Consider the following 14,432-nt stretch of genomic DNA (forward strand, 5'->3'; position numbering starts at 1 on the left):
ACCTCTGTGCTAGCCAGTGACAGCAAAGCGGTAGACTTCTTCAAGTCTAGCCGCTTCTTTGTGACCATCTATCATTCGTTGTCCTTCGTGTGTGGTTCTGAAAATTTAACTTACATGTCGCTAGAGGCATACCCACAGATTCCAGTTTCCCTGGAGTGTGTAAAGTAGTTCCTAGTCTCGCAAGCTCGTTCGCCTTACAATTTCCTGGGATATCTCTGTGGCCCGGCACCCAGAACAGGTGAATTTTGAACTCTTCATACATCCCGTTGAGAGATCTGCGGCAGTCGAGGGCGGTTTTTGTGTTCAGAAATACATTCTCTAGGGCTCAAATAGTAGAAGGAAGGTATTTATGAAATGAAATTATATCTTAGCCATTCCACTTCACTTCCTTAATATCAAGGATCTCCGCTTCGGGTACACTTTTCGATATGACCAGTTCTAGATCTTTAGAGTACACCCCAAAGCCCACCTAGTCGTCTAGTTTGGAACCATCCGTATAGAAATCTATGTAACTTCTATTACCAGGTTCCAATCGGTTCTATCAGGAATAGTGGTACAGTACTTTTAATCAAAAAGCGGCTCAGGTAGGGTATAATCAACACTGAAAACTTGAACTAATTACTAAATAAACCCTAATGAAACAAATATAAACAGCTTTTTCTCTCTCTGCCACGGACACTGCTGTACCCCAGCAACCATAGGTAAACTCATCGTTACAAGACAACGGTGAATATGCTGAACTCTGAGCTACGGTTGTCCGTCGGTCTTGTCTCGCGGCAACCTCCATGAGTAATCGGAGAAAAACCGGCTCACTAAGATAGAAAACCTGTGCCTATGCAGACCGGACAAGAACAAATCAAGTGTCGATACCCGTATGCGCTGCCCCACGGCCTATGGCATAGTGCCTAGTGTACAAAACCAGCAAGTCAATTTTCCTAAACAGTCGATTCTTTGGTATGATATTATGAGTCAAATACCGGAGGACTCGTTATAAATGTCAACCCCCATAGATTCAACGCTAGCTGGACTGTACACAATAAGGTGGGTCAGTCTGTCTGGTTACCAAAATCGTGGACAAATTCTAAGAAGTTTTGCTCAAGGACCCATGGGTTTAAAATCATGCTAACGATTTTACTAACCGCCTGGTAAGATTTTCTTGACCCTTATACGCATTTTGCAGAATTCTTGGATACTAATGACCTAATAACACTTAATATTGGTAACACAGCCCCACTTAATATTGGCCCCCATCCTTCGATAGTGGGTATTAAATGATGGACTTCCCGGCACTGGCCCGTCAATATAGGGGCTGCGGTGCTACTGTTGAGTATATTGCAGCTCGGGAGAGGTTAGAGGGGTCACATACTCTGACGTCAAGGACTCAGACGGCGAAGACGACACTTGTAACACACTTGCCTATGTTCGGACAGAACCTTGCAACGTATTCAGTGCGACTATACTTCCGTAATGAAATGGAATGCACCCACTTCGGTTACACCTCATCGACGCCGACCGATGATGGAGGCGGTTCTGGCAAACCGAACAGAACCAGGGTCCAGAATTCTTTTCAATCCTGGCACAGACTAGGATTGTACGTAGGAGGCACTTCGGGATGTGCCTCTCCTATGACGAAAAAAGGACGAACACGCACACTGAGGCGACAGCCCTTGCCGATGAAATATTCCATCGGGTCAATCCGGTGCGTTCATCCGGCTGCTGTGGGATTGTGGAATTTTTCGAAATGCCAAGGTGAACAACTTTAGGAGCCTGCCAAGAGACACGTGGACCTCCTGAAATTTTGCACATGATTTCGAAAACACCTCAGCTCTAACCATTTAGAATTTCTAGGAGGTATCTCTGTACATTATCAACTGGCATATATTTTACTAGTTTTTGAATTCGATCCCATTGTGCGATGAGACTAACGTAGATACCAGAATCTAAGAAAAATGAGGATGAGGTTGATAACAGATTTTATGGTAAACTGGCTGTACCACTCTTCCTATGGTCCAAATTTGAAAATAATTTATGTTCGTATTTTACTCTTTCCCAAAAATTTCATAATTTCAATTTGTCCTGCTTGGTATACATTGCCATAACTTTGAGTTGCACCCACCACTATGGGATATGGGTATACTTATCTGGTCATTCCGATTGTAAAACCTCGAAATATAGAACTTAGACCCCATAAAGTACATACATTCTTGGTCGTCTTGACATTCTGCGTCGATCTGGCCATGTCCGTCCGTCCGTCTGTCGAAAACGGCAACGGTCGATCGCTTAAAGATAGTCGATCGCTTATTAATCTAGGTCATTGGGGATTAGGCCATACCAGTTCAGATTTTCATATATAGCTCCAATACAAACCGATTTCGCGATGTGACTTCTTGAGCCCTTAAAGGCCGCAATTTTTGTCCGATTTGACTGTAATTTTGCATGTAGTGTTCTGTTACGGCTTTCAACAACTGTTCTTAGTAAAGCCAAAATCGATCTATAGCCTGGTATAGCTCCCATATAAACCGATCTCTCGATTGAATTCTTGAGCTCCTGGAAGCCACAATTTTTGTCCGATTTAATATAGCTGTCATATAGACTGAACTGCTGATTAAGGGTCTTAACCTCAAAAAAGCCCCATTTATTGACTTGTACGTGACTTGTATTAAGCCTTCCGTCATCCGACCAGCACATGGTCCAGACCAGACTATATATAGATCAAGCTGTCATATAGACCGATCTTCCAATTTAGGGTCTTAATCGCATAAAATGCAGATTTTTTTGCCCGATTTCGCTGAAACTGTGACTCGAATAAGAGTTCTCGGGACCTCAATCAAATATGTCCCAAACCAACCACGCTTTGCATATCACAATGGATATGGTAGTGGAGTTATTATAAAAGAGGATGGTTAATCTATCCATGGTGCTGGGTATCCTAAGTTCTTCAGGACCGAACTTAACACGTTCTTGATTTTAATACATTTTTAGCAGAATCCATGGTGGAGGGTTCCCCGGATACGGCTTGGCCGAACTCAGCACGATATTACTTTTTATACCCACCAGCGAAGGATGGGGGTATATTCATTTTGTCATTCCGTTTGCAACACATCGAAATATCCATTTCAGACCCTTTTAAATATAAATATTGTTGATCAGCGTAAAAATCTAAGACGATCTAGACATGTCCGTCCGTCTGCCCGTCTGTCTGTTGAAATCATGCTAGTTTTTAAAAATAGTGATATTGAGCTGAAACTTTGCACAGATTTTTTTTTTTGCCCATAAGCAGGTCAAGTTCGAAGATGGGCTATATCGGACTATATTTTGATATAGCCCCCATATAGACCGATCCGCTGATTTAGGATCTTAGGCCAATAAAAGCCACATTTATTATCCGATTTTGCTGAAATTTGGGACGATGAGTTGTGTTAGGCCCTTCGACATCCTTCATCAATTTGGCTCAGATCGGTTCAGATTTAGATATAGCTGTCATATAGACCAATCCTCCGATTTAGGGTCTTAGGCCCATAAAAGCCATATTTATTATCCGATTTTGCTGAAATTCGGGACAGTGAGTTGTCTTAAGCCCCTCGACATCTTTCGTCAATTTGGCCCAGATAGGTACAGATTTAGATATAGCTGCCATATAGACCGATCCTCCGATTTAGGGTCTTAGGCTCATAAAAGCCACAGTTATTATCCGATTTAGCTGAAATTTAGGACAGTGACCTGTCTTAGGCTCTTCGACATCCTTCGTCAATTTGGCCCAGATCGGTTCAGATTTGGATATAGCTGTAATATAGACCAATCCTCCGATTTAGGGTCTTAGGCCCATAAAAGACACATTTATTATCCGATTTTGCTGAAATTTGGGACAGTGAGTTGTCCTGGGCCCTTCGACATCCTTCGTCAATTTGGCTCAGATCGCTCCAGATTTGGATATAGCTGCGATATAGACCGATCCTCCGATTTAGGGTCTTAGGCTCATAAAAGCCACATTTATTATTCACTTTTGCTGAAATTTGGGACAGTGAGTTGTGTTAGGCTCTTCGACATCCTTCATCGATTTGGCCCAGATCCCTCCAGATTTGGATATAGCTGCCATATAGACCGATCCTTAGATTTAGGGTCTTAGGCCTATAAAAGTCGCATTTATTATTCACTTTTGCTGAAATTTGGGACAGTGAGTTGTGTTATGCCTTTCGACATCCTTCGATAATTTGGCCCAGATCGGTCCTGATTTGGATATAGCTGCCATATAGACCGATCCTCCGATTAAGGGTCTTAGGCCCATTAAAGCCACATTTATTATACGATTTTGCTGAAACTTGGGACAGTGAGTTGTCTTAGATCCTTCCACATCTTGCCTTAATTTGGCCCTGATCGGTTCAGATTTGGGTATAGCTGCCATATAGACTGATCTCTCGATCTCTCTCGTTTAGGGCCCATAAAAGGCGCATTTATTATCCGATGTCGCCGAAATGGGACAGGGAATGGGAATTGGGACAGTGAGTTAAGTTAAGCTTCTTGACATACTTCTGCAATATGACACAGATCGGTAAAGATTTGGATATAGCTGCCATATAGACCGAATTCTCGGTTTTAGGTTTTGGGGACATAAAAGGCGCATTTATTGCCCGATGTCGCCCAAGTGAGTTGTGTTAGGCTCTTGGACATTTTTCCGCAACTTGGCTCAAATCGGACCAGATTTAGTTATAACTGCCATATAGACCGATATCTCGATTTTAAGTCTTCGCCCCATAAAAGGCGCATTTATAATCCGATTTCACTGAAATTTGACACAGTGACTTATGTTAGGCTTTTCAACATCCGTATCGTATTTGGTTCAGATCGGTTTGTTTTAAGACTAAAAAGACCAATATTTTATTATACACAATTGAACAACTCGTACTTAGAAGTATTTCGTCCAAATCGGAACATATTTCGATATAGCTGCTATGGGTCATGCATATTTCACCGGATTTTTACGAAAGGTGGTTTCTATATATTCCCGAGGTGATGGGTATCCAAAGTTCGACCCGGCCGAACTTAGCACGCTTTTCCTTGTTTTATATAAGATTCGCATTCTACTCTCAAGTACCTTTCGTTTTAATCCTAAATTGTCCCGATTGGCCTACATCTCTGTTTTTGGGTTGGTTGATTGGATGGGGCACCTCTCCTGGGACTTGAACCCAAATTTGAAGCCCATATTGCCCCAATCGATAAATATATCATTTTTAAGCGGTATTTGGGGATGTGGCAAGCCCCGCGACTCTTGGAATCAAATTGTTATATCACCTCTTAAACACTTTTGATTTGGTGCCTATATTGTCCCAATCGGTAAACCAGTCTATTTGGGTGGGTTTTAAAAATAAGGTTAGGGGGAAGCTCCGACCCCCTTGGGGATATTACAAAATAAAGTACCCTACTTTCACCGGAAGCTTAACTCTATCATCTGTGAAAATGTCATGAAAATCGGTACAGCCGTTTTTTGAGTCTGCTTTCGAACAAACAAACAAACAAAGTGCAACACTTTCATTTTCATGTAATGGATGGTCCTTAGTCTTAATTTTTGCTCTGAATGGTAAACATAACTATACAATGGCATTAATTTTCTGGAATTACCGCTCTCCAATACCAATTATTATTGAGTGGATTCATTGTGACTATGTCAGTATTTTGTATTCGAATATTTTCTCAGTTTATGAGTATGCAGATGTGTGTGTGTGTGTGTGTGAATAAGTGGTGAGAGAAAATGGATGTTAGAAAATTTACAGAAAAAACAGTATCTAACAGTTTGAAAATGCTGAAATTTGTAATTTAAATTGTTGCTGCTGGGTTGGTAGGATTCGTTTTTAAATTCTACAAAAAAAAAATTAACTTCACTACTTAGTATTGCCACAAAACACTTTCTATAAAATGAAGAGAAAATTTTAGTGTTTTTTTGCTCGTGTTAAGACGAAATACTTGAGTGAGTATGTTTCAGTGTGTGTGTGTGGCAGCAAAAACAACTTTTGTGTGTGCTCGTGTGTGAAGAAAAAAAATCACTTACCCTTAGTGGTCTTAAATCCCTGATTAATGGCTCGTGTGGTGCGTACGGCTGCTCTATAAATGCGCCAATAAAAGAAGAGCATCACAAACATGGGTATGTAGAAGGAGCCCAAAGCAGAGTACAGCACATAGCCACGATCATTTGTCAGCTCACATTTCCAGGGACAGGGTGGTGGCGTCTGCGATGCTGATGATTGTGGCCGCAATGGTGGTGCCGGCGATGATGGCGATGATGAAAAACTCTCCATTGAGTAGTCATAGGTATTTGTTGTGGCCATTTTCATTGAGTTTGTAGTGCTGGGGGTGATGGTGCTGCTGCTGCTGCCGCCTCCACTGCTTGTTATCCTCTCCTCGTTTAGCCGTTCCCTGTAGGTCTCATAGTCTTTGTAGAAATTTGTAGAGCCATCATCACCACTGGCATCAAATCTGCCATATTCTGGACTATCACTTGATGGACTTGAGTAACGTGTTTGGGAGGCCACCTCATCATCATCATTGTCATCGTCATACAAAAAGTCCAAGGCATTCGGGTTGGTCTCATCAACGTCAATATTGGCTGCCGCTGACGCCGCAGCATTAACTTTGCGCTTATTTACATATCTGGCAATCTTTCTAACATCTAAGTGGGCATGGTATGGATCATAGGGATTAAATGAATTGTACAACGACGATGAAATTGAGGATTGAGTTGGATGCTGCGACGACGACGGCGAACGAGCAGTTACAGGTGGCAAATAGGGCTCTGCCGTTGACATGGGCTTATGGCGATTTTTTCTGCGCAACAACTTCTTGTTGGAGTATTGCGATGATGGTCTTGTTGTGGATGACGCACTTGCGGATGATGACGCCACTGTTATGGATGCCGTTGATGGCTCAGCTGTGGCTGCTGTTGTACTTGTTGTGGCATAGTAAAGCGTATAATTTCCCCTAGTATAGGTTGGCTCTGCCATTGGCTAAAAAAAAAAAACGAGAGGATAATAAAGAATGACATGAGATTAGTGTCTATCTATCTGCAATGGCTATGTATGGGTGTTTAACAAGATCGTACTTTGGATATGCTGAGTGTACTTAGATGAAATTTGGAGGTGCTTTTTGATTGTGTGGGTGATATTTAAACAAGGGTAGCGTTGCAATATAAGCTTCGTCTACGTTAAAAGAAATAAATTTTCCGCTTGAAAAAGAACGGAAGTTTGTCCAAGAGTGAAAGTGGTATAGAAATATCCATAAGCACTTGTTTTTAGAAAAAAGGTTTTTCTTTGAATTTAGCTTAAGAGGAAATTTTTGTTTTAAAAAACTTTTGTTTAGAAAAAATCGCTTGGAAATTTCGTTTATAGAGAATCTCTTATGGAATTTTTTACTTTAGAGTAAAATTCATGGAAATTTGTATTTTAAGACGTTTTTAACTAATTTTGTCTATTGAGAAAATTTTTTCATTCAGCTTAAATTTAAATCAGACTGCACTCACTGATATGTGAAAAGTTTACCCCTGTTCCTTAGCGGAATGTTCATGGGAAAATTTTCAAATTTTCATGGGAATGTTGTCTTCAGCAAAAATTTCATAGAGAAATTTGTATAGAAACTTGCCTTTTGAAGAAAATTTCATGTAAATTTTTGCTGTTAGCAAATATTTCTTGGAAATTTTGAGTTTAGAGAAAATTTTGTAAAAATTTTGAAATAAGAGAAAACTTTGTGGCAATTTTGTCTTTGGAGAAATTTTTGAGGAAATTTTGCTTTCAGATAAAACTTCATGGAAATTGTTGTTTTTAGAGAAAATTTCTTTGAATTTGATAAAAATTTTGTGTTGAAGGAAAATTTCACAAAAATTTTGGCTTAGAGAAAAACTGTCGGATATTTTATCTAAAAAAAAATCACATTTTGCCTTAATAGAAAGTTTCATGAAAATTTTTGTTTTTAGAATATTTTCTAGGAAATTTTGAAATTTGAGAAAATTTTGTGAACATTTTGAATTTAGAATAAATTTTTAGCCAATTTTGTCTTTGAAGAAAAGTTTGATTAAATTTTGCCTAAAGAGAACATTTCATGGAAATTTTTGTTTTAAGAGAAAATTCAAGCAACCCATATTGTCTGACTGCAGACCATAGGGTAATCTGTATTCTTTACAAATAGAAAAACAAAAAAACCCTTTTTATACCCACCACCACAGGATATGGGTATACTAATCTAGTCATTCCGTGTGAAATACCTCGAATTATTTATTTAAACCCCATAGAGTACATATATTCTTGATCGTCTCGACGTTCGGAGTCGAGCTGGTCATGTTCGTCCGTCCGTCTGTCGAAATTACGATAGCGGTCGAACACGAATGTCTAGCCCCTTGAAGTTTTGCACAGATACTTAAAATTGATGTAGGCCGTTGGGAATTACAAATGGGCTATATCGGTTCAGATTTGGATATAGTTCCCATATAAACCGATCTCACAATTTGACTTCTTGAGCCCTTACAAGCCGCAATTTTTGTCCGATTTGGCTCAAATTTTGCATGCTGTGTTCTGCTATGACTTCCAACAGCTGTGTCAGGTACAGTCCGAATCGGTCAATAACCTGATATATCTCCCATACAAACCGATCTCCCGATATAACTTCTTGAGCCCTTCGAAGCCGCTATTTTTGTTCAATTTGGCTGAAATTTTGCATGCTGTGTTCTGCTTTGAATTCCAACAGCTGTGCCAAGTATGGTATGAATCGGTGTATAACCTGATATAGCTCCCATATAAACCAATCGCCCGATTTGACTTCTTTAGCCCCAAGAGGCCACATTTTTTGTCCGATTTTGTTGAAATTATGGATGAAGTGTTCTGCTATGTCTCCCAACAACTATTCGAAGTATGGTCCGAATCGGTCTACAACCTAATGTAGCACCCATATAAACGAATCTTACGATTTGACTTCCTAAGCCCATGGAAACCACAATTTTTTTCCGATTTCGCTGAAATTTTGAATGTAATGTTCTACTATAACTTCCAACAACTATTCGAGGTACGGTCCGAATCTGTCTATAACCTGATATAGCAACCATATAAACCGAACTCTTGATTTGACTTCTTGGGTCCTAACAAGCCGCAATTTTTGTCCGATTTGCCTGAAACTTTGCATGCGGTGTTCTGTTACGACTTTCAACGACTGTACTCAATACGGAGCAAATCAGTTTATAACCTGATATTGCTCCCGTGTAAACCAGTCTCTCGATCATCCTTATCCGGTTCCTAGAAGCTTTAATTTTTGCTGGTTTGACAGAAGTTTGGTATATAGAATAAAATTATGCCCTTCATCAAAATGTATTTTACATAAATTTTTAGTGGCGGTGGGTTCCCAAAATTCGGGTAAAATAAAATAAATACGGGTAAAATCGGTCTATAACCTGATATTACTCCCACATAAACCGATCTCCCGATTTGACTTCTTGAGCCCCTGGAAGCCATAATTTTTGTCCGATTTGTCTGATATTTTGCATATAGTGTTCCTATATGACTTCCAAAAACTGTGCCAAGAATGATGCAAATCAGTCTATAACCTCATATAGCTCCCATATAAACCGATCTCCAGATTTGACTTCGTGAACCCTTACAAGCGGCAATTTTTGTCCTATTTGACTGAAATTTTGCATGCACTGTTTTGTTATGACTTCCACAAATGTGCCAAGTACGGCCAAAATCAGTCTATAATCTGATATTGTTACCATGCATCTTCTCCTATCACTCTAAACGAATCATCATAATTTTGGGGGTATGGCGCCCTACATTTATTTATGTCCCCAAATTAAATTAAATCTTGCAGTGTCCCGTTAGGCCATTATGATTGATCGACTCTTTTGGGGTGAGGTGGACCGCTAGATATGTGAGGAGAATAAAGATATCAGAATCGCAGTCAACTACCTTTAGCCCCATAATTTAATTTAACCCCATATTGTCATGGAGAGTTGTGCACCACAGCCCATCTGCCATTTGAGCTCATATGTCAATGAAGCATTCTACTCAAAAATATCTATCACTTGATGCCCCATTATTTTAATTGGTCAAATAACCTATTGGTGGCGATTTTAGGAGGTAAATCACCACCTATACTCTTGAACATAACGTTTAATGTCATATTCGTAATCTGCTTCCAAATACCTTTCACGTGGGTCTCATCTAGCTATGAGCGAGTAAAATTCCCATTTGGGGGGCTTTTTGGGGTTGAGTCGATCCGCATATACTTAGACATACTTAGACATCATTTTTATACCCTCCACCATTGGATGGGGGGTATTGTCATTCCGTTTGTAACACCTCGAGATATGCGCCTAAGATCGTAATGACATTTTAAGTCGATCTAGCCATGTCTGTCCGTCTGTCGAAAGCACGCTAACTTTAAAAGGAGTAAAGCTAGACGCTTGAAAGTTTGCACAAATACTTTTTATTAGTATATATTGGTTGGGATTGTAAATGGGCCAAATCGGTCCATGTTTTGATATAGCTGTCATATATGCCGATCTTGGATCTTGACTTTTTGAGCTTTAGAGGGCGCGATTCTTATCCAATTTGGCTGAAATTTTGCACATGGTGTTTTGGTATCACTTTCGACAACTGTTCATGGTATGGACTAAATTGATTGATAACCTAATAACCTGAGGCCGTTCCGATCTCACTAAAAAACGGCAAATCAGCCGTCCCCATAGCTCAAGCGATCGCCCCAATAGTCTGGGAGGCCTGGGGTACAAACGCGTGGTCACAATTCCAAAGAATGGTGTCCTTACCCAGCGTAAGAAATGGAAGAGGATTATACTACTAAACGCAATGAATAAAATGATGGCAAGTCTTCTTCTGTTGCGTATTTCGCCTGAACTTGACAGCATTTTGAGGGAGGAACAGGCACATTTTCGGCCATATCATTGAATAGACATAATCATTGAATAGTCAGCCGAACTTAATACACACTGAACGTGCTTTTGACACAGTTTCGCAAAGTTTAATGTGGAGCACGCTGTTGAATCAGGGCATGCCTGAAAAATTCGTAACATTAATTAGGGAGCTGCATAGGAATGCCGACGTTTCTGTGCTTTTCAATGGAAAAGATAGCCCACTTTTCGGGATAGACAAAGGAGTGAAGCAGGGTTGCATCCTGGCACCATCGCCACCTAGATTTGAAGTCAAATTTTAATGCCATTTAGTAATCTACACCCTTATACCTTGCATTTGAGTTTCACATAGCCACGGTCGGCTAATATGCCTTTTTGGGGGTGGTATTACTTGGACCTAATGTTTTGTGCCATATTTTTAATCTACTGTCGAATACTTTTTATTTGAGTCCCATATTGACATGAACTTGGAATATATCTGTTTAGAAAATTTTTGGGGTTGGGGTGGCCCGCTGGGAACTTAGACCCAGATTTAAATACCATATTCGTTTTCTGGTCTCCAATACCTTACATTTGATACCCTTATTGTGCCCATCGGACCATTTTCGGATATGGGTGGCGTTTTTGGGGTAAGGGGGAGGGTCCGCCTCCGCCTGATATCTAAAAGTTATATAGCCTATCTTTCCTTCCACACAAACGTACACAATCTATGAAAATTTAAAGAAAATCGGTTCAGCCAAGTATCATATAATCATAATGGGTTTTTGAGGGGTGGCGTGACCCCCTATACTTGGATCTGATTTTGTATGCCAGATTCGAAATCTACTCTCGAATACCTTTCATTTGAGTCCCATATTGAAATGAAAGTCCAATATGTCTAATTTGGGGGGAGTTTTGGGGTTAGCGCGGACCGATGGGTAATTAGACTCAAATTTTAATACCATATTCGTATTCTACTCTCCAATACCTTTCATTTGATACCTATATTGTCGCGATCGATCCACTGTTGATTTTGGGTTGTGTTCCCCCCTTCCAATGGCGAAAAATTATATAGCCTATGTTTCCTTCCCGACCAACCTACACAATATGTGAAAATTTCGAGAAAATCGGTTCTTCTGTTTTTCAGTCTATACGAAACAAACAAACCGAGTCCCATATATCCGTGATTGGCCAATGTGCTCATTTTGGGCATTTTTGTGGGGGTGGGGTGATTCCCTATACTTTACATGAATTTGTTGGCCAGATTCGTTATCTTTTCTCACATACTTTTCATTTGATTGCCATATTGTCCCTATCGGTCGACTTTCGATTTTGGGGTAACGGTGAAGGGTCCACCCCTTCCTATTTTCTGACCATATTCATAATCTACTCCCGAATACCTTTCATTTGAAACCCATATTGTCATTATCATCAAATAAACCTTTTTAAGGGGTTTTGGGACTGGGGCGGCCCCCCAGATACTTGGACCCAACTTTTATTGTGAAACTCTTAATCTACTCTTGAATATCTTTCATTTGAGTCCCACGTTGTCCCGATCGGTCCACTTTTATTTTTGAGTAGTACTTTTGGGGTAAGGGGGAGGGTCCAAATTTCGGTTACATCGGACAATAAATGCGCCTTTTAAGCGTCCAAAACATTAAATCGAGAGATCGGTCAATATGGCAGCTATATCCAAATCTGGACCGATCTGAGCCAAATTGACGAAGGATGTCGAAGGGCCTAACACAACTCACTGTCCCAAATTACAGCAAAATCGGATAATAAATGTGGCTTTTATGGGCCTAAGACCCTAAATCGGAGGATCGGTCTATATGGCAGCTATATCCAAATCTCGACCGACCTGGGCCAAATTGACGAAGGATGTCGAGGGGTCTAACACAACTCACTGTCCCGAATTTCAGCAAAATCGGATAATAAATGTGGCTTTTATGGGCCTAAGACCCAAAATCGGAGAATCGGTCTATATGGCAGCTGTATCCAAACCTGGACCGATCTGAGCCAAATTGACGATGCATGTCGAAGGGCCTAACACAACTCGCTGTCCCAAAATTTCAGCAAAATTGGATAATAAATGTGGCTTTTATGGGCCTAAGACCCTAAATCGGGAGATCGGTCTATATAGCAGCTATATCCAAATCTGAACCGATCTGGACCAAATTAACGAAGGATGTCTAAGGGCCTAACGCAACTCACTGTCCCAAATTTCAGCAAAATTGGATAATAAATGTGGATTTTATGGGCCTAAGACCCTAAATCGCCGGATCGGTCTATATGGCAGCTATATCGAGATATAGTCCGATATAGCCCATCTTCGAGTTTAACCTGCTTATGGACAAAAAAAGAATCTGTGCAAAATTTCAGCTCAATATCTCTATTTTTGAAGACTATAGCGCGATTTCAACAGACAGACGGACAGACGGACGGACATGTCTAGATCGTCTTAGATTTTTACGCTGGTCAAGAGTATATATACTTTATAGGGTCGGAAATGGATATTTCGATGTGTTGCAAACGGAATGACAAAATGAATATACCCCATTCTTTGGTGGTGGGTATAAAAATTATATAGCCTATGTTTCCTTCCAGACCAACAATCTGTGAAAATTGCAAGGTAATCGGTTCAACCGTTTTTGAGTCTATACGGAACAAACAAACAAACCGAGATACAAACATACAAACAAACACAAATTGAATTTTATATATAAGATAGATTTCGTGAAAATTTTGTCTTAAGTAAAAATTTCATGGAAAATGAAACAAAAAAAATTATGAAATTATGGCCTTTGCCATAGCATTCTGCTTCTGTTTTCTAGCTGAGATAATACCACAACCGGCTGTCATAACCCATAGAAGTGAGGCACCTCTAATTGGCTCTGGTTTTTTTTAATCGCTCCGTAACTCAAGTCTTTTTACATTTAAGTAACTAACCCTTAAGGATTAGGGTATATTAAAATTAAAGTCACAGCTAAGATAATAAAGAACAAAGCATAGCCTCTGCCACCGCACCACCAAGACATGTTTTCCCTTTACCCACAATAACAACGACAAATATTTCAACGTCAACTTTTATTTTCAATTTCATCTTTTTCTGGCATGGAAACGGAATGAAAGGCATTCAAAACAATTCGGCTAATTAAACCCACACCAAGAGAGAGTCAAAATTCCGAATGAGTTCTTGGGAGGGTCTCTCTCTCTCTCTCAATATGTTGGCTTGCAGAAAAACTCTTGTGTATTGTTTTGTTTTATGGTATTGTAATACAACTTTCAACAATTTTGTCATTTTCATTTCGTCGAGAATTTTTGTCTGTCTTTTGTGTGTGTGTGTGTGTGGGTGTGTGTTTGAATGCCTTGCATGTTTATTTTTTATGCTTGTCCTCAATTGTTATGGGTTTACTTGGTTCGTCTCTTCTGTTTTTGGTATTTTTTTTTTTGTTTGTTATGCCAAAGAAACATATTTACTGCCACATGAGTGTATGTGTGTGTGTGTGTTCATATGTGTGGTTATATACGCTAGTCCTGTGTTTTTATAAGTCTT

General features: G+C 39.9%; 1 protein-coding gene across 2 annotated transcripts in view; it reads right to left on the reverse strand.

Annotated features, from left to right (window-relative positions):
• The window catches only part of LOC106089393 (octopamine receptor Oamb), a 409,732-nt gene that overhangs the window by 84,110 nt on the left and 311,190 nt on the right, over positions 1-14,432 (reverse strand). For both annotated transcript variants that reach the window (XM_059363782.1, XM_059363781.1), the window contains exon 6: positions 6,044-6,995. In XM_059363782.1, the coding sequence (XP_059219765.1) occupies positions 6,044-6,995 (952 nt within the window). The remainder of the gene's footprint in view (positions 1-6,043; positions 6,996-14,432) is intronic.

Source organism: Stomoxys calcitrans, chromosome 2 (genome assembly GCF_963082655.1).
Source record: "Stomoxys calcitrans chromosome 2, idStoCalc2.1, whole genome shotgun sequence".
NCBI classification, from domain to species: Eukaryota; Metazoa; Arthropoda; class Insecta; order Diptera; family Muscidae; genus Stomoxys; species Stomoxys calcitrans.